At 35.2% G+C, this 19,682-nt stretch overlaps 1 protein-coding gene across 28 annotated transcripts in view; it reads left to right on the plus strand.

The window, feature by feature from the left end:
- The window catches only part of KCNMA1 (potassium calcium-activated channel subfamily M alpha 1), a 529,204-nt gene that overhangs the window by 366,468 nt on the left and 143,054 nt on the right, over positions 1 to 19,682 (plus strand). For all 28 annotated transcript variants that reach the window (XR_012650088.1, XM_075025663.1, XM_075025664.1 and 25 more), the window contains 5 exons: positions 7,342 to 7,452; positions 9,352 to 9,457; positions 10,876 to 10,958; positions 13,295 to 13,364; positions 15,152 to 15,307. Coding sequence is in view for 27 of the 28 variants with exons in the window: in XM_075025663.1 (XP_074881764.1) it covers positions 7,342 to 7,452; positions 9,352 to 9,457; positions 10,876 to 10,958; positions 13,295 to 13,364; positions 15,152 to 15,307 (526 nt within the window). In the remaining variant the exon portion in view is untranslated. The remainder of the gene's footprint in view (positions 1 to 7,341; positions 7,453 to 9,351; positions 9,458 to 10,875; positions 10,959 to 13,294; positions 13,365 to 15,151; positions 15,308 to 19,682) is intronic.

A 19,682-nucleotide genomic window follows, 5' to 3' on the forward strand; every position in this document is an offset into this window, starting at 1 on the left:
GCTCCGTTGCAGAAAACTAGTCATGACATTTTGGGGTGATTTCTATGGAAAGAAATGCATTGGCTTTGGTCATGAATGAAATGCTCAAAATTCTTAAAGCCTTTGCTAACTCCTGCATTGCTTACAAAGGGTATAACTATTTTTTGATTCATTGAGCATTTAAAAAACACATAAGGCAATTTGAAAATGAGTAATGGTGGGAACATAGAAAGCAATTTCTTTAAGGGAAAATATTTTCAGTTGATTTCAAGTAATAACAGGGTGTCTTGTGTGTGTGATATCTGCTGCACAAAATATTACAAGAAGGAAGCCCAGGGTTTGGAGGGACTAGAACAGGACTATTTGTAACTGAGATGCTAATTCTGGAGGTGTGGTTTACTCCTGCATTTTACTGTAAGCTTTCTAGTGTGGACTCCTTGTGCATGCCATAGCATTTAACAGTTTTTACTTCTATTTATACTAAATTATTCACTTATTTCTTACAGTGATATGGCTGTGTTGTGTCTAAATGTTGTGGTATTTTTTATGAAAGCAGAAATACTCTAGATAATATTACCATCACGATTGAATGAAAGGATGAATATTCATCCTTTACTTTAAGCTATAGTTGGAAGCCTCTTAACCAGTCCAGACCCTGGAAGAAACAAATCACTGTGCTTTCTTCTTATTATTGCAGTTTCAGAGGTATGCATCAAGCAAAGATTATTAACTTTTATTTCTTAACTTGCTTTATAGACAAGCATTGGACAATTCCTTATGTCATAAAAATATAAGATAAACTCATTTAGCTGTAACTGAGCAAGGAAGTTGAAATTAACAAAGCAGGTCACAGTGAATCACTTACAATAGCATGCTATTGCAAACAGACTTAGATGCAAGCTCTAATGCACAGTTTAAACAAAGGAGTGTGCTATTTATCCAGGATTAAAGTATCTGAAATGCACTCTATTGGCCTGTTGTCTAGTAGAAATCTCACGTAGGTGGGCATGAAATATTTGAGGGCCTGTGTAAATGAATTCTTCTGTACTACTTCTATGTACTTCGGAAACAATTTCTAATATTTAAAGGTTGCCAGTGACACACCACCAATATTCACTGAGCAAGACTGAAACCTGGATTTGTATAAATGTACTTGATATAGTTTCATAGCTGTAATAATTCACAACTAATTAGAGTGTTGTGTGTGTCTGTATGTTTGTCACACATTACCAATTTTATGTTTAGGAGAATTTGAAATGATTCCTTCCTGATTCTTAATTTTACATACTTATATTGGTCACAAAGCAAACTAGTATCTGCATCAGATGTAATTTTCAAATGCCTGACATTAATGTTTTCCATTTATGTTAATCTGATGTATGATCCAGTGCTGTTCCACTGATCTGTACTGTATACCGTATACTGAATGTAGCTCTGAGTGTTTTCTGGTATTAACTAATTCCTTTTTCTTTATTCACAATGTAAGAGAGATTCCAAAGAGCATGGAACCTGTTGTAAATAACAGATAGTTTCTGTCAGAATTAATCACAGCAGCTTCAGTACAGGCTGCACGAGTTCAGTCTGGTTCCTAAATAGTTGGCAGTTGAAGCTATCAGGTCCAATTTACAGAAATTAAAGATACCTCAGACATGTTCTCACATACTGCAATCACATATCCAGGCACAGTGTAGTCATATTCTTTTATACATTTAATGTTGATACATATTTGAAAGTCAGTGCTTTTGACTTCTCAGAAACTTCAACACTTTTTAAATTTTTAATTCTTCAGGAGTAAAGAGAATAATGAGAACCTACTTTCTAACAAACAATTGGAAGGAGAACAAATGTTAAAATAAAGTTGCTGGGATGTTACACACTTGACAGACAATTTGCTATATCCTTGAATATTTTTTACTTGTCTCCTTTCTACTAGAAGATTTCTAGAGCCTGATTTGAGAATCAGAGTAACAAAATAGCTTACAGTGGATTTTTTTTTTTTAAATATCATGTCTTGATTTCAGAGTATTTATGCTCTGTCTTCATAGATATGAATAACTAATGCAAAAAGGCAAGTTTGAGAGTAACACTTTTTAGTTTCATACCTCTTAGAGTTATTTTTTAAAAACCAACCTGGTGTGTCTTTTTTTGGTCCAGAAGTGTCAGTTCTAGATGAGTCATTCTCAGTGTTTGCTTTTGTCATATATGCAATATGTAGGCAAGTTTTTTTAATGGTTACAATATTACATTGTTCTGGCTCACTATACACATTGGGTAAATAAGTGGTCCTTAGAGCACCATCCTTGGGTTCAAGTCTTCTGTGAAAAAAGAGGAAAACATGAAATCATGACTGTGCAGCACTTACTACTCCATCCATATTAATATGACAGAGGAGTTTATATTAAAATAATGCATGTGTTTAACCGAATAAGAGAGAGTGACAAATAAGCACATGCATAAAGTGTTCACTTAATTGAACTTGAGTAATGTTAGGTAAATCATGAAAAGCACAAGCAGCTAGAAATGTATTGTAAACCGGTATATTTAAAGAATGCATACCAGGAATAAAAGAAGACCATATATACAGTCTCTGTTGACATTTATTGACTTTCTTAATAAGAAAAAGTGACTGAGACGGATCCTTTGTTGAGGAAGACCAGTTAGACTTTACAAGAACCTGTTTACTTCAACGACAGCAGCCTGCTACTGGTATATGAAGAAAGAATTTAGGTGGTCGATAGATGAAGGCGTGATCAGAACACTAAGCAGAAAGACCATAAAGAGAATTGAGCATATGTATTTGATATAAATATTATAGTTTTATAGAGACATCTAGGTCAATATGCACCACACTTCATTTAGCTACTTGACAAGTGAACACCGTGTATTCAACTAAATGCTGAACAGAATTTTGTATTTATTATCTTTGATTTATTATGACAGACTAGTTAGAGTGAACTTTTTCAAGTTCTTTATACTTGTTCCAATAAAATGGATATAATTTCTTTCAAAATAAACAGGCACAAGATTTCCCTTTCGTATTGTGTCCTCTGAAGGAAGAACCATGCAAAGATCCTTTTTGAAGAATCCTATTCACAGTGGATCTGTTTTCATTTACAGTGCTTTTTACATGGATTAAGTGTATGTTCTCAATTATGTCAGAATTCTAGATGTTTTAGCTTTTGCTTATTTCATTTGTTTTCTTCCTGAAACTGTTTGTATCTGTGGTAGCTTTGGACCTTTTATCACCATTGTTGTTTACTTTATAAGAAGCCAGTGTATCTTTAGCAAATGTATCAATATGTCAATACTTGAGTGGAAAAAAAATTAGGTACTGTAGAGAATTTCAACTGTGTAGAATCACAGTTGAAATCCACTGAGTAGAATTGTACTCATTTTTCATGTTTGGTTACTGAAATTAATTTTGAGAATGATAAGTACATGTGGGAGAGAATGTGTTAGTCTGGCTTTATTGGTTGATAGAATATAGCTCCTAGTAAGCTTTTGATTCTCTGTAAAAGATTCTTTTTGCAGCATCACAATCATGTAATATGGATTCCCACTGATATACTAAACCAGTTTCACCTCTGATACATGATAACAATGACAGCTATTACTTAACAGAAAACTTAGTCCTCCGGAATATTTATTAGCAATAAAAATGTCTAAATTCCTGAATCATGCTTTTCAGTATTGTGAGGGAATTTCTAAGTGTTGTTTTTAAGGAATTAAAAAAAAAAAAATGGAAATCATAATAATTTAGCTGAATACTGTATTACTTTTGAGGTTTTTCATAAACAAAATTTTAATGCAGAGGTTAGACATTTTTGTTGACCCAAAATTATTAATACAATATTTTTCTACCAACCAACTCTAGCTCAAAGCAAAAGATATCCAGTATATTGGCTTTACTTAAAGTCTTGGTGCATGGAAAAAAAAGGGTGGTACATGGGCAGGGAATGGTTATTGGAACAAACAGAGGAAGTTATAAATCTTCAAATCATATACAGGACAGATTGGAACAATATAAGGTCTCCAAGTTTTCTTAAATAATGTACCTAATAACTCTCTCTGGGCAAGTAGGAAATCTCTTTTCAATTCTTCTACTTCTAAGCAAAAATATAATTTATGTTAAAAAGAGATGGGTTTGTGCGAGTTTTCAACCAAAAATTAATGCAAGTATCTCATCAGAAAATATTGTTTGAAAAACAGGAGGTTTTGTTGCAATCACTGCTCAGGACACTGTCTTGCACTATATAAGAACAGCAAAGAAGAGGAGAACAGATCATGTCCAGACCCAAATCAGAGTGCTAAAATAAAACCGTGGTGCAGATGCCTTCTGACACTTCCAAAACAATCAGTCCTGATGCTCAAATGCAAGAGTATTTGACAGCCAAATGTTTTATTTTCACTGGAGCAGATTGCTATGAAACCCTACTGAATGAGAATCATAACAGGATTGAATTATTGTACCAAATGCATCTGGTTTTAGTGGGAGGTTTTGGGAGTAGATAATCTCTGGAGGTCTTTTCCAACCTGAATTATCTTGTAATCTTATGTTCCTATGAAAATTTCTTCTGCAATAGAGTAATTTGGGTTGCACACTCTATCTGGCTTGTAGTTTTTCTCTTCAGTTTACCCATATTTTTAAAATGTGGACTCTAATTAATGACAGAAGAGAACCCTTATGAAGTGAAATCTCCCAGGAAGGAAGCAAATTTTCTGCACAGGAATGCAGTGTAGCACAAGAGCATTCAGGAAAAGACCCTGCTAAAGCTAACAGCACAGATCTGTACAAAGCAGTTGCCTCTAAGAAGGAATCATTTCTATTATTAAAAATAATGCATCAACTATGCAAATGGAAAGTTCAATTTCTTAATTAGTAATAGATGGAAACATTTGAAGAAAATAATATGCATAGTTTAAAATTAGTCATCTTAGAAAATATATACAGACAGTATAAGGAATACAAATGAATATTTTTAGCTGCTATTTATCATTTTCTTGGGCCTTTGTGGTTTTTGATGCTAGATGGGTTTACACCCTGGAAAACAGCTAGAACTTCCCAATATGTTAGTGTAATGTAGTGTATCAAACACAGCCTGTTCAGAATTTAGATGTAGTAAATGTTCTTGAGGTTTTCCATTTACATTAATGTATTGGATGGAGATTCATCCATTTGGTGGGGAGTGAATCTTAGTGCTTGAAATCATATTTTACCCTAATGTGTTGAAGGTTGTTATCCTGACCTAACTGTGAGTGCAGTACCACATGCACACACAGTGCTGGCAGGTCAGGCAATTGACCACTAGGGAAACTGAGGAAGAGTGCTTCTGCAGGGGTTATGTAGGCGTGGTTTTATCCAGTACAGAGGCTGCTGCAAACTCTGCCAAGCTGCAAAGGTCCCAGAGGAAACCTCTTAAGGACCCGTTGCACCAAAAAAGGATGAGCTAATACATGTTATATCTTGTTTTCTGACATTGTGCTTACTACCTCATAAAACAGGAAAGCTCTAACTCAGGGATTTTTTGTGGTTTTAAGTGTTTACAGTCCGAGAACTCAGTGCTCTGTACACTTACTGCACCAAAACCCTAGATTAAAATTGAAGCCAAAGCAGACACTCTGGATAGCTAGTTTAGCAATAAAATTCATAGTATTGGGTCTGCTGTTAAATACAAACCAGCCTGATCAGAGTCTCGTATAAACGTATCTTCCTTGCCTGTTAAAAAGAATGAAACCATTGAATTTTTTGACTGCTGCTATTTCCAAAATTACATCTGAGTCCTGGTGGTGTCACTAGGAACTCATGCAACATGCAAAAGGAGTTTATCATATTTCTAAATAAAGCTTTAAAACTCCATACGATGCTATTTATAAAAGTGATAACAGTAGAGCAATATCCTAAGGTATGCTGAACTGGTATAATAGTTTATTGTGTTTTGCTTTTCTAGTCACCATCTGAACCACTGCAAAAGTAACAGTACATGATGGTGATATTATTCACTGCATGATGCATATTATGGATTTATTCTTTGTTCTGCATAATTATTCCTTTTCCAATGAGTTCTATGCACTTTTTCCACATATTTAATCAAGCATCAAATTATGAAGCAAGAACAGACTCCTATTATAGCCCATTACATAAGTAATCATTGCTTCCACCTATTATTTGTTGTTTCCAGCCAATGAGGTTTCTGCATTACTGAGTTTTCCACACAATTATGAAGTAGGTGAGACCTTTGGAATTACTTTGCTTCACATGTGGCAGTTCAAGTGCCAAATAAGTTTGTGAAATTGTGTGTTTGTAGAGTTTGTGCATAAGCTATATGACTGTAACGAAGCTGACTTTCTGTTAGTTCAGGAATTCTATCTATACCACCTTGTCCCTCTTCCTGACTTCTGTGAGCAATGTGGTTATTGGAAGTGTTAGCAATAGGCATACCAAAATCACCATCTGTCTTAAACCAATGACAGTAATGGAAGCTGGAGTTGAGTTTATTCGCTGAAGGAAGTTGTGAGACAATGTAGGATGTTCTTTACAATAATAAAGGAGCAAAGATCCCTTAAGTCAGGAAGACCGCAATTTCCTAGGCCTTCTCTTCAGCCTCTCAGAATTTCACATGTAGAATTCAAGAATGTGTATGTAGGTATATATTGTGCTTCCATCTTACATGGTTGGATACATCTCATAATGGAAATGTGGAGTAGTAGAAACCTTTGTGACATCACAGTCTGTGCAAAATTTGATTTTGTAAGCAATTTGTTGCAATGGTGCAATAATGATTTCTTATTGTGAAGTACTCTCCTTGTAGGAGTTATAGTAGGAGAAATATTTCTTGTTTACTGCTTATGGCCTATAATTGGCAAGCTTTGCACTGCCTTCATTGGCATAAGTGTCTGTTTTCAACCATGGAAAAATAGTGAATCAATCATTTTAGGGAGATTTGCTGTCTCATTATGTCATAAACCAAAAATTTAAACTGTAGATCTCAGCAGAGGAGGTAAAGATGTGGAGAAAGGTGTGTAATAAAGAAATATGACTTTGAAAGGGACTGGTTAATACAGTGTATAAACATATGTATAAATGATGCCACTTACTGTTAAATGTGTAATACAACTTGGCCAAATGGTTTGTTGATAGTAGCCTTTGCAGGTGAGATTGTATATGTATTTGCAATTGCAAAGCACCTTTTGGAACTGATGTTTTACGTCTCTGACTTCATGGAATAGGATCTAGAGAAACATCAAGAAGAGACTAATACTCTTTTTTGGCCCATAAATTATCATTTCCTTCTCTGCTTGCTTGCTTGCTTGTTTGCTTGTTTTACCTTCTTTGCAAGATTAACTCTGATTTTTCTGTAACAGGCACATAGTTGTCTGTGGTCACATAACACTTGAAAGTGTGTCCAACTTCCTGAAGGACTTCCTGCACAAGGATAGGGATGATGTCAACGTAGAAATCGTCTTTCTGCATAAGTGAGTAATCTTTCAAGATTAGTCTTACCATTTGTTACTGAAACTCATTAAATTAACCCATATCTTTTGGGGGAAGATAGAGGAACTCTCAAGCTCCAAATAAGCGTAAAATTGTTTGCAATTACTTTTGTTAACAATGTATTTTGAAAAAAGAGTTGTTTTCTGCAATTTTTTTTATAACACATTGATAAGTGTAGGTGTTTCAAGCAGACAGACTTCAGACCCAATTGTGTCAATTGTGAGGTAGACAGCTAAACACATAGTTGAAGTGGGAATGGAATTATGAAATAAAAAATATTGAAATATTAATAAATAGATGTGAGAATTTTCTTTAGTGCTAAATATTTCTAGTGTAATTACCAAAATCGGTAAAATCAGTAAAATTAGTGAAAAATACTGTATGTGATATGAACTTATGCTATCTGAAAACACATTTTCACCTTTGATTTCACTAGGAAAAAATACTTGTTTCATATTGCAAAATATTTATAAGAAGAAAAGTGAAGGTGCAGATTTAGTTTTAATATAAATGAGATACATTGCTGAAGATAGAAGAGAAATTCTTGTCATGGTAATAATTAGTACCACTCTTTTACACATATATACCTACCTACAAACACATAGTCTCTTGCATTTCTCTGTTGTGGGATTTGGCAAGGTGTCTTAAGGCGGTTGCTGTTGCAGGCTCTGCATTATATGTAATGGAACAGCAAACAGGTGTGCCTATGGGAGAAGCTGCTAGAAATAGCCATGTGATAGAGAGACAGACAGTATGAGAGGTCTTTTCTGCTCTGGAATGGCATCTATTTAGAAGTGTTGCAAGCTATAAATGAGTGATATTTCTGCATTTAGCAACAAGTTCTGCACTTTTCTTCTAGTCAAAAAAAATGATTAAAAAATTAATCATTTGTGCTGATTCAACAAAGGAAGCTGAAAGACTAAGAATCAGCAGCACTTGCACAGTTTCTTTATCTAGTCCTTCCAAACTGAACTAGAGATGATATCCGCAAGTAACTACATTGTTTGTTTGTTTGTTTGTTTCCCCTCTCTAAGTAATAACAAGAATTGACTGAGAGGAAAGCAGAGATCCAGATTTCCACAGTGAAAATGCATGGTGATAGGAATCAGGAAAACTGCATATGCACATGAAGGGAGTTTAGCACCTGGCTACTTGTGTCTGCTTTCTTCTGTACCTTCACAGACAAATAGTTGCATGTGTCTGTTTTATTTTCTTATTAAATTTAGCATCTGGCATGACAAAGATCTCACGGTCTTACTATGTAGCTACTAAATCCCTTCTGTTTTAATGAGTGGCATCAGAAAAGGTATTCACAAGGTTGGTGGCACATTATATAATAGATTATGATCCATTTAATTTTTTTTGTTTATGGCAAAATGAAATGAGACAGAAAGTCATAGTATAATTATGTTTGTTTTAATTGTAGCTCATACAGGCCACAGGGTCCCTATAGAGTTCCTTCTCCAGGTTTTAGTGATTTTGCATTGAGCTTTCTGATGCAATCAGCTGTTTTAAGAATGGTGGGGATGTGCAGAGGATGATTGTTTTACTAGGCAATTTCTGTGGAGAATGTTGTGTGAGGATGCTTTCAAATATTTGCACCAATTCTACTGGATGCACATCTGTGAGAAACTGAGAAGTGAGGAAGGTGCAGAGTAGCACAATGAAGTGGGCCAGAAGTGCTGTAAGCAGGAGTAAGGAAGGGAAAGCAGTATGTTTTTTAAGTAGTGCACGCTGTTTCCACACTGCAGGAAAAGCATCAGCAGAAGTCTGAATACCTAGAATAAATAAATGGGTTGGTTTATAAATGATGGAAATGGGGCTGTTATGGAAACTGACTTCTCATTTGCTCTTGTGTTTTCTTCCTCTTCCCAATGCAGTATCTCCCCTAACCTTGAGCTGGAAGCTCTTTTTAAACGACACTTCACTCAGGTGGAATTTTATCAGGGTTCAGTCCTTAATCCCCATGACCTGGCGAGAGTGAAGGTAACTGCTCTGTTGTTCTGTTCTCCTGCTAATTGACTTTTTAAAAAGTACTCATTGCATTATTTGGAAATAAACAGTAAAGATCTCCTTCATGAAACCCCAAAAGATTGTTCTTCCATCTCTGTTAGCTTGCCTAATAAATTATAATATCTATCCTTAGAAACCTTGTTTTCCCTATATCTTTAGACCTTCAAAGCTACAGTAACACTGTGACTAAAGATACAGTCTGCCATTCCATTGAACTGTTTATGAATTTTTCATTGGGGTTTAGTTCAAGAGCCTATTTTACATTAGTGTTTGATATAATAGAACATTGTCTTACAGTAATTGCTTAAAATGCTATTGTCTTACCTTTATCAGAACAATTAGCAAATAATTTTTCACCTGTCAAACCCTTTTTCTGTTGTCTAGAATCCTGGGGAAAAACAACACAATTTAAGATTTTTTTGGTAGCTAAAATGAGATGGGTTTATAGTCTAGAATTCTCTATGGTGAATTATTTTGTACTCTTAAAGCAAAGTGTGAAGCTTAAATAAATAAAAAAAAAGATGGCAAGCTGTCAGATACAGCATTAACTCTTTTATGGGTTTTGTGGTTTGGGGTTTTTTTTGGTTTTGTTTTTTAAATGGAATGTAAACTGGCTATTTAAGCCAATAATATTTTAGTGCAATGTTAACACTTTCTGGAGTACTAATCGTGTATTTTGTCCGTTTTGACTGCAGAAATTGCTTAACCTTCTGTAGCCCAAGACACGCTGTTACAGTTCATCAGAACAAAATATTCTAATTATGACCGTAAAATTGCGTGTTAGTGTTTTGTGTTCTGTATTTCACCATTCTTTGTGTTGGTATTTCATTGTATACACTGAAAAATACTTCTGTCATCTGCTTTGAATTACATGGAGCTAAGGTTTGTGTGAACATAGAAGTCCTGTGAACAGATCAATTCTCATGCTTTCTAAAACTGGTGCTCAGATTGTAAATCATCAGTTCAGCTGCCTCTTCCTGTCTCTAACAGAAAGGTACTTAAATTCCCAAACAAAACTGCAGGACTTGTGGGACAAGTGTACTGATATAACAGGGACTTCCTATGGATTTAGGGTCTAAATTTCAGTATCTGGTTACAAAAGATATGTCCATTAATACCTTCATGCCTCAGCTGATACAAAGTAAGAATCAATAATTGAACTACTGACCTGGTCAGAGCATCATAAGCAAGTTTCAATAAATTGCTATGTGTATATGAGAGCTGTTATAATCACTCACATTAACTCAGGTTAGCCTGAGTTGATTTTTGATTAGCAGTATTAAGAACTGACATTCACACTCATGATGGCAGTGTTGGATTCCCTAATAGTTTATGATGAAAGCTGGAAAGAGATGTTGCTATTTACATTTGTTTTTTCTTTGGTGTCTCAGATAGAGTCAGCGGATGCGTGCCTAATCCTTGCCAATAAATACTGTGCTGACCCAGATGCTGAAGATGCCTCCAATATTATGAGGTAAACTCATTAGTTTTTAATAGGGTTTTGGTTCTTAACTCTGATTAGCTAACTTCAGGTGTTCAGATAGGCTATAGCCATATGCAGCTTTAGTGCTGATCTGTTGCACTTGAAGAACATTGCAGGATCTTTTTTTTTTTTTTTTTTTTAGGGGACAGATTACAAGATTGTCTCAAACGTTCAGAGATGAGGATACCCTAAATTCCTACCTAAACTGTTTCAATTTAGCTGCTTTAGAAAGAGTGTGTCAGAAGAGACACTTGGAGCACAAGCTTTGGTACTCTAAGTAATTTTGCAGGACCTGGGGTTTAAGTATTCATAGCTGAACGCAGTCCCAATAGAAATGAAGGGAAAGGGAATGCAGTTATGTTGTTGCAACAATATGTTATATGAGTGCATGTACTGCATGGGCTGCTGTTAACAATGGAACAGAAGGACCCTTAATCGCTTCATGCTTCATTGCTCCTTGGTGTATCTGCTTGTAAGAGTAATTGCGCTGCTTGGGGGATAACAACGTATACACTTCATGATGGTAAGGATACAGTGGTCTCCTAGCTCCGTCCTCCTTTTTTACACTGAAGACCAAACATTGCTTATTTTGATTCACAAGGCACTTACCACATTAGGGACCGCCAGATCTTGTCCTGCTTTCCTCCTTATACTCTCTGAAGGAAGGAGATGAAAGACTTGGTCAGTAGATGGCAGATAGAGTTACAACAAACTTAAGCCACTCCATTTTTTGTGTTTCGTTCCTATAACCCTAGTTTTAATGAGAGCAGTCTATCCTTTTTAAAATTTAAATGTCAATGATTTGTTAAAAATTCTCTAACATACTGTTGGCCAGTGTTATGAACCTGGCCTGTCAGTTGTTTGCATGCTGTGAATTGAAGGAAGGGGAGAAATAAAAAAAAATTAATAAAATTGCTCCTCTGGAAAAAGTTCACTGTGTGCAAGTCATCCAGCTGTCTGTGGAAGGCACAGGGTTTAAATATGCCTAATTTCATTTTTCAAACATGCTTTTGAGTTGCAATGTGAGAAACTTTATTTTTACATTAATTGCATAAATACATTAAAAATATTCCGGTTGCAGATTAGTGCATTCTTAATAGATTTAATACATTTCATGTAATAAAGTGCAAAAGTGTTATTTTGAGAGTGGAATTCTCTTGCGTTTTGTTACATTTAAATGAATTTAATTCAAAAAAATTGAATGTTTAAATAAATAATTCAGCAAGAAATGGAAAATTAGAAAGAAAATCTTTTCAACTTCCAAAAGATAACATAAATTAAAATAATGCATACTACTTTTTTTTATCTGTATCATGCTCTATCTTTGATATGCTTCAAAGCGCCAGCCAGACCAGCAGTTTGCAAGATACTTCCTGCAAAACACCAATGTAAATAGTTATGGCATTCAGAGTCTTCTGAGACTGATGATTCCATAATAATCCAGATTATTTTTTGTTTTGATTGTTTTATCTTCTTTTTTTACCTTTAGTTTTATATACAGAACTGATTTTTTTGGCCTGTTTCTCTCTTTAATTTTGCTCAATGCCTTTTGCATTTTTAAATTGTATATTCCTCTCTTCATAACATGTTATCAATCTACTAATTTCTCAAATATTTTTCTTTCTAGCCACTTTTAATCTGTACACAGTTGAGTATATCGTAGGCTCGTTAAATAGTTAAGAATGCAGGCAAGCTGAAGGTTATGGAAGTAGCCCCATATTTTATAAATTCAGTGTACAGATATCAGTTTCAATATTGAGCTTTGGAATAATCCATAAAACTTAAGATGATTTTGCGTGTGGATTTAGGTCAAACAAAATCATTATTCAAGGTATTTAAATATGATGAATGTCTAGCAACTATAAATAAATAATATGTGATGGGGCAGGATGAAAGGGATTCTTTTCAGACATTGATCATTGGAAAATGTGATCAATTATGTTGATTCAAAGACATGAAGGTAATCACTGAAGGTGACATAATAATTGCCAGTGTATTATTTGCCAGAATGAGTACAGAGTATCTGAACAGTGCTGTTAAAACAAGTCTCTTTTTCTGCAAACTCCATAAAAGCAAACCATTCAACTGAATAATTCCTAAAGTTTCATGTTCTCTAGTATTAGACGATGGTTATTAACTGAATTTGACTAGATGTAAATGTTGCCCAGGTCTGACTTCAATCAGTATGCTTTACAGCCAGGTGAATAAGAGGGTACAGTTTTAGTTGTGGGGACTTGACAACACAGTGAAGTAGAACTATTGGGATATGTTATCCAAATACCCCACCAGCTAAAAGTTATTTTAATTATTTTTTCTTTTATTTTTAGAGTTATTTCAATAAAGAATTATCATCCGAAGATAAGAATTATCACTCAGATGCTGCAGTATCACAATAAGGTAATGTGATGACCAACAGTGTCTGTCCACAGAATTTTTTTGCTGTGTTGCATTCACTCATACCCAATTTTTCTAGCTCCACCAACAGTAAGCATTTTTCTTTCCAAACAAAAACATCCTAATAAGCCTTGGCATGTAGTCCCATTACAAAGTAATTCAGTTTTATTTATATACGCAAGGAACCTTGTCAAAATCCTGATGTTTATTAATTGCCTAGGGTCTAATTCTCAAAGCTGCAGTGTCCATAGTTGCTACTGATTCCAGATGAGCTTTTAAACACACCTCTTCTATAAGTTTTGCTCAGCTTATTACACTAGAGCTACCCAAGATGAATTGGTGGTCTCTAGGCAAGTCATCTGAAGTCAGTTCTTTGTGGATACTTAGAAAAAAATTGCGCAGAATTATTGTCTTATTGGAGATTTATTGTGATTTTTTTTGTTTCTTGCATGACAATGTAGACCTGAAATTGCCAAGTAGCAGGTCAAAAATAAATAAGTTTTTTTTCATATAAAACATAATTCAGTTGTGGAAATTGTTGCTAAAAATCTTATGGAGATCAAAATTATAAATCCACTTTGGAAAAGAATTTGTCAAATTTTCGGTGGTAAATCTGTGGCCTTTAAACACAATGAAGTCAATTCATTCAATCCTGAGTTGAGGAAGTCCATAAACTGCTGATTAACAGGCTAGGAAGAATTTATCAGAGGACAGACTGCTCATATGTGACCTGCTTCTTTTATTGTTTCTAAAAGCATCAACCACTGCCCAGTGTTGGAGAAAAAGCTTTGGTGGGTAGACCTTCATTAAATAGTAATTCAGCAATAATCCTGGTACTTAGAAGGTTTGACTGCTAACAACTCCTTATACCTGTAACCTTTGGCTAGAACAAGAGCACTTACTGTTGCTTGTGATGTCCTCTTCCTGTACATGAATGGATGGAGCCTGCCTTTTTATAGAATAAAAGCAAGGTGTTTCTCTGCTTTAAACAGGCTCAGAGGGGAAGATCTTTTAAATACTGGATTTTTCCTTTGTATTAAGAATAGCTGTTATCAAAGCACTGAACTGTGATACTAACTTACAAAGGGAAACAAGCATGAAGGCCTCTGTGTTTCCTTATGTCTATGCAAATGTACAAGGTAGATGGAAGAAAGAATCCAATAGACTTGTGCCAATAACTGAACTGTATTAATACCTGACTAGTGTCAATACTGGAGGTGTGTCTCGATCAGCTATTTTCTTTATTCTATCGTTATAAATAGCAGTCTTAGAAAAAAGTTTGGATTTTTACTAAGTGCTATCCTTCAGGGTGGAAGGAATGAAATAGAAAAGACAGATGATGTTCTATACATTATTAAATGACAATGTCGTACAAAGGTTGCAGCTTCACACGAGTTGTAATCTAAGTTGTATTAGATTCCTGTATATTATGTATGTTCCTTATCAGTCAAAGACTAGCTCAAAGTGCTGTAAAAGGAATATACAGAAGGGAAGGAAAACCTTACAAGATGCTGTCGTTCGTTCAGGTGTGAGGATGGGCCTGGCAGAGTGTCACAGCCAGAATATGGCTTGAGAGATGTAAGATTTTGTTTATAATAGGTAAGAGCGGAGCATTTCTTAGCATAGAATTAAACTCTAAAATACCTGGATTGCTTCTGCAATCTCAGAAAAAGTCAAGCCACTAACAAAGAAAATCTTTCACTGCTATCTCCTTCAATACTGTACTGTATTTGAGGAAGTATTTCTGGTTCTTCGCCTATGGGACATTTTTTTGTCTGTTTGTTTTCCAGGCCCATCTGCTAAATATCCCAAGCTGGAACTGGAAAGAAGGGGATGATGCAATCTGTCTTGCTGAGCTCAAGCTGGGTTTCATAGCCCAGAGCTGCCTGGCACCAGGGCTTTCAACAATGTTAGCCAACCTCTTCTCTATGAGGTCATTCATAAAGGTAATATCTTGTCTCATTAGAATGTATTAGTCTGCAGTTCAGTTTGTCAGAGAGCTGACTAGGAAACATGACTCAAATATGAAACAGATAGGAACACATTAACAGATTTTGTAAGACATAAAAAACAGTGTACACTTCCATACAAAAGTTCTCAGCTGCAAATAGGGCACTGAGCCAGGTTCTGTCAAGTTATGTTTTTATTTTTATTCAGCAAGTGTTTGGCTATCTAGGGAGATATTTCTGGTGTTTTGTGTTTTGCTTTGTTTTAGACAAACCACATGTTTATCTATGAGAGAAGCCTCTGCTGCTAAAACGAAAATGTGATTTATATATGTCCTATATAGCAACAAAGTGCCCAGAAAAAAGGACTGATCATTTTGGTCTTTTACATCAAGTGGCTAGTGGACCTCTCACTGTGAGAATAAATAAGGAACATGCATTGGAACTGGAGCCTGAACTTCCTACGTAATTTGTGTATTTGTTTCTCCTCAAGGAGCTCTTTTGAACTTGCATGGCAAAATTTTAACCCAGTTATTCCTAGACTTCTATGACAGGCAGCTGTACTAGTTCACTAGATCAAGGCCTTGATTGCAGCGGTCAGTGTTTCCTCGCTCATGCCTTGCTGGGACACTGATTCCAAGTGTAAAGGATGGTCAGTTTCCAATCCCATGAGTGTTATTAATGGGACGGGAACCACTGGAGTCCAAGGTAGGCCATGGTCCACTTCAAGTCCATTGTGCAAGTAAGCAAAAAAAAAAAGCCTAATGTCCTCAGATGAGAAAGCCAGGACTGTTCTCACAGAGGTGCACATGTCAGTGCAAACCAGTGAATCTTTATTTAGTTCCTATGAAGTCCTGAAATTCTTATTAAGGTATCCTTTGGAGACAGCAGACTCCTGTATGTCAAAAAAATGCCAGTTTTCAATATGGAAACAAGCCTGGGCTTTGCACTTTACTGTCTCTAGTTATGATGTTTGCATCTTTATTCATGTTCTGGAGGAGGAAAAAAAAAAAAAAAAGCTGTTTTTCTTCAGTAAAGCCAAACCTGAGAACTGTCTATGACTCATCAGCATATGTCACTTTGATATTAATCCTTTCTACTTATATCCCAAAAGAAAACTGTATCTCTTATGAACTCCATTCTTCTTGCTGATCATTTTGGTCTCCCTCACTCTTGTCTGGTCTGGCAACCCAGGACATTCAGGAATGTCAAACACTTGTAACAGTCACACTAATGTATCCAAATTACTGAGGCAACCTGTTCTATGAACTTGCTCTTGGCATCAGAAGTAAACATGAAACTTTTGCTCAACTTCTGTCTTTCCAAAATCAGAAAGGATCAGTTTTCTCTCAAGGAGATCCAAATATATCGGTATCTCCAGAAGCCATAGTCTTAATTCAAGTTATTTTAATAATGAATTTAAACGTGCAGTGAGAAAATGGAGAGATTCAGAAAGTGATAAAGTCTACAAATGTCTGACTATGGGGGAACTGTACTAGAAACACACACTGTTATGACCTGGATTTGTAGTTAAAATATTTAGACAAGTCCAAAACTGCAAATGTAAAGGTAGCATCTTTCCAGAAGATATATCTAACCACTTAAGCCATTTTATTACCCACTTTCAATCCTATATTTTCTTATTTTGTAAGATATTCTTATACTAATTTCAGTACAGTGACAGATTGGACTATTTCACTGATGAACAGTTTTAAGCCAAAGGCTCAGCTTTATAAGGCACTACTCAGATTACATCTGAGTATTTCTATATACACAGAATAAGCATAAAAATAGCAATTAATTTGATTTGTAGGAAGCTATCAATGTCAGTTTTGCTCTTGTTTCTGTGATTCTATACAGTTATAAACAGAATAGTGTCCAGACATACCTTAACCTGCATTACTTCAGACGTCATCTTCGGATGGCACTGAGAGAAAAAAATGCTGTAAAATAGTTCATTGGGAGAACGCAAGGCTCTGTTAGTACTGGTTAAAAAGATGTCTGCCACTTAACTAAGAATGAATTGTCCAGGCAAGTAAAATGCGTAAAATAATTTCCAAAGATCTCTGAGTATATTAAAATCTAGAGCAAAATAAACATACAAGAACCGACACACATTTCTTTATGAGAATCCAACTTGATTGGTGACAACAAAAGGTTTGTTTATTTAGCTGAAAGGATGTTCTTTCTCCAAGCTGTCTCACTCTAAAAACTGTATTTGAATGCTAAAACTATTACTGAGTGGTGGCTGTGAATCAACAGTGTATTGTAGGAGAGCAACTACATTGAAAAGATGTCCACTTCCTAAAAGAACTTCAACCCTTTTCATTTAGAGCACTGAATTTAAGTACTGTCAGACCTTCCTAGATTCCCTGGGCAATTGTTATTAGTGGAGTCTCCCACAAGATAGGAGATTGCCAGGAAAATGTACTGAAACTTCTGTATTTTTTAAAGAAAGCTTGAAATGTGTGTTTGTTCCTCCTCCTTCATAATGTGATTAGAAAGTGATTTAATGTGCCATAAATGTTTGGTCAGTCAAACACAAATGAACATGATTGATGGTGACATTACACACATTTAACTCATTATGTGTTACTTTACAGCAGAATGATTTGTGTAAACAGTCTGCCCAGTATTAGAGGTAAAACAAACTAAGAAACCTCAAAATATTATATTTGTTCCTAATATTTTCCTTTTGGTTTTAGCGATGTAATCTCATATGGAATCTTTTATGTTCTCTTTGGCACCAAACTGAACAAAAAGGAAATCACCTCAAAAAATATTAAGGTTCTGTAAACACTTAAAGGAAGACAGATAGATTGCACAACAAATGATATGTTAAGGAAAAAAAACTTTACACCTGTAAACTGTATTTCAATAATCCAGTCTTTTTATAGCACAGACTGTTATTGTTGTGTTAATAAAGGAATTAGGACTCTCTATTACTTGCATAGTCTCAGAAAAAGATGGAAATACTATACTGTACTGCAATTTCTGCATTGTTTGGATTAACAAATGTATGCCAGAAGTCTACCCATATGAAAAACATTGGAATAGAAGGCAGAGGTGGTCAAATTTTGTGCCTGTATACAACCATGCAAGCCAATATGAGTTAGTATTGTTATGTAAATTAATAAAATATGGAATGTGGTCCTTGAGTGTAACAGAAGTCCACCAATGAATTAATTTTGTCTTTGCTCTATTGGTAAGACAGCACACCTCATTCCAGATCTGAAAAATGATCTAGAGCAGTCTCAATTCTCCTCTAAGCTATTTTGAGAGCAGGAATGGGCTCTTTTGGCAGCTGTTGTTCACACCCACACATACGCAATGCCCACTTCTCCTACTACATTCCTTTCTAGTCCAGGCTGAAAGAGAGGCACAATAAAGCCACACAGATTTACATCAGTCTGGTGCTTACCTACACTGACGGAACACATCAACTTGTTTGCTATTTATTTTTTTGGCCACCTAGGCAGCCTTGGACTGTTTTAAAGTATGAGACTAGGGTATGCACAGTGAATTCCTTCAAATGAAGGAGAACTTTAAAAGGGGTGTGGGGAGGCAATGCAACTTCTCAATATATTGTGAGGTTCTTCAGGAGGCTGCATAATAAACTGGTTACCTGATCCTCCTCACAGGATTTAGACCAAATATTAATGTAGTCTGTTACCAAAGACATTTATTCTCTAAAAGGTCTGCCTGAATGTAGTATTTTTAATCATTGAGTCTAGGAATTAAAAACTGTTGTGGTTGAAAACTGTTTGCTATTTACAAATAGTATCGGTCCTTGTGATGAGTATATTTGTCTTGGACTGAAGTCTACCATGGAGTGCATTTTTCAGTCAATCATTGGAACAGATCAACACCAATCTATCTTTCACATTATGATTGGATAGAAATACTGCCCTGTTTTGTAAATTTGAAAATATTAAAAGTAGAGCCTATATGCCTTTGAGTTCAAACCCATCAAGGCCAGCATCTAAAGAAGAATTAGTTGTCTTAATATTTCAAGAATACTCTCTCTGCTTTGACCTACTACAAGACTCTACATTAGTATGAACAATGAAAAAGTGCATATATCTCTCATTTGAAATTAGAGCTAATCTTAATTAGCATATTTGATGGTTTAGAACACATACTCTTCATGCCAATTTTAAAAAAACAATCTTGCATACAGAAAGAACTATGGGAATACTTGGCTGAGGTTGTAAAATTTTTATACCACTAAGGATACTTGTTAGCTTTGATTTAAGCAGACAATGGAATTGAGTAAAGAGGTAGTTGATAATTTATAATACTTAAGGAAATTCAATTATAAGACTGTAAATCTAAAAATCTTCACTCTTTACTAGGAGTGTATGAATTGCTTTCA

This window comes from Buteo buteo, chromosome 4 (genome assembly GCF_964188355.1).
Source record: "Buteo buteo chromosome 4, bButBut1.hap1.1, whole genome shotgun sequence".
Classification (NCBI taxonomy): domain Eukaryota; kingdom Metazoa; phylum Chordata; class Aves; order Accipitriformes; family Accipitridae; genus Buteo; species Buteo buteo.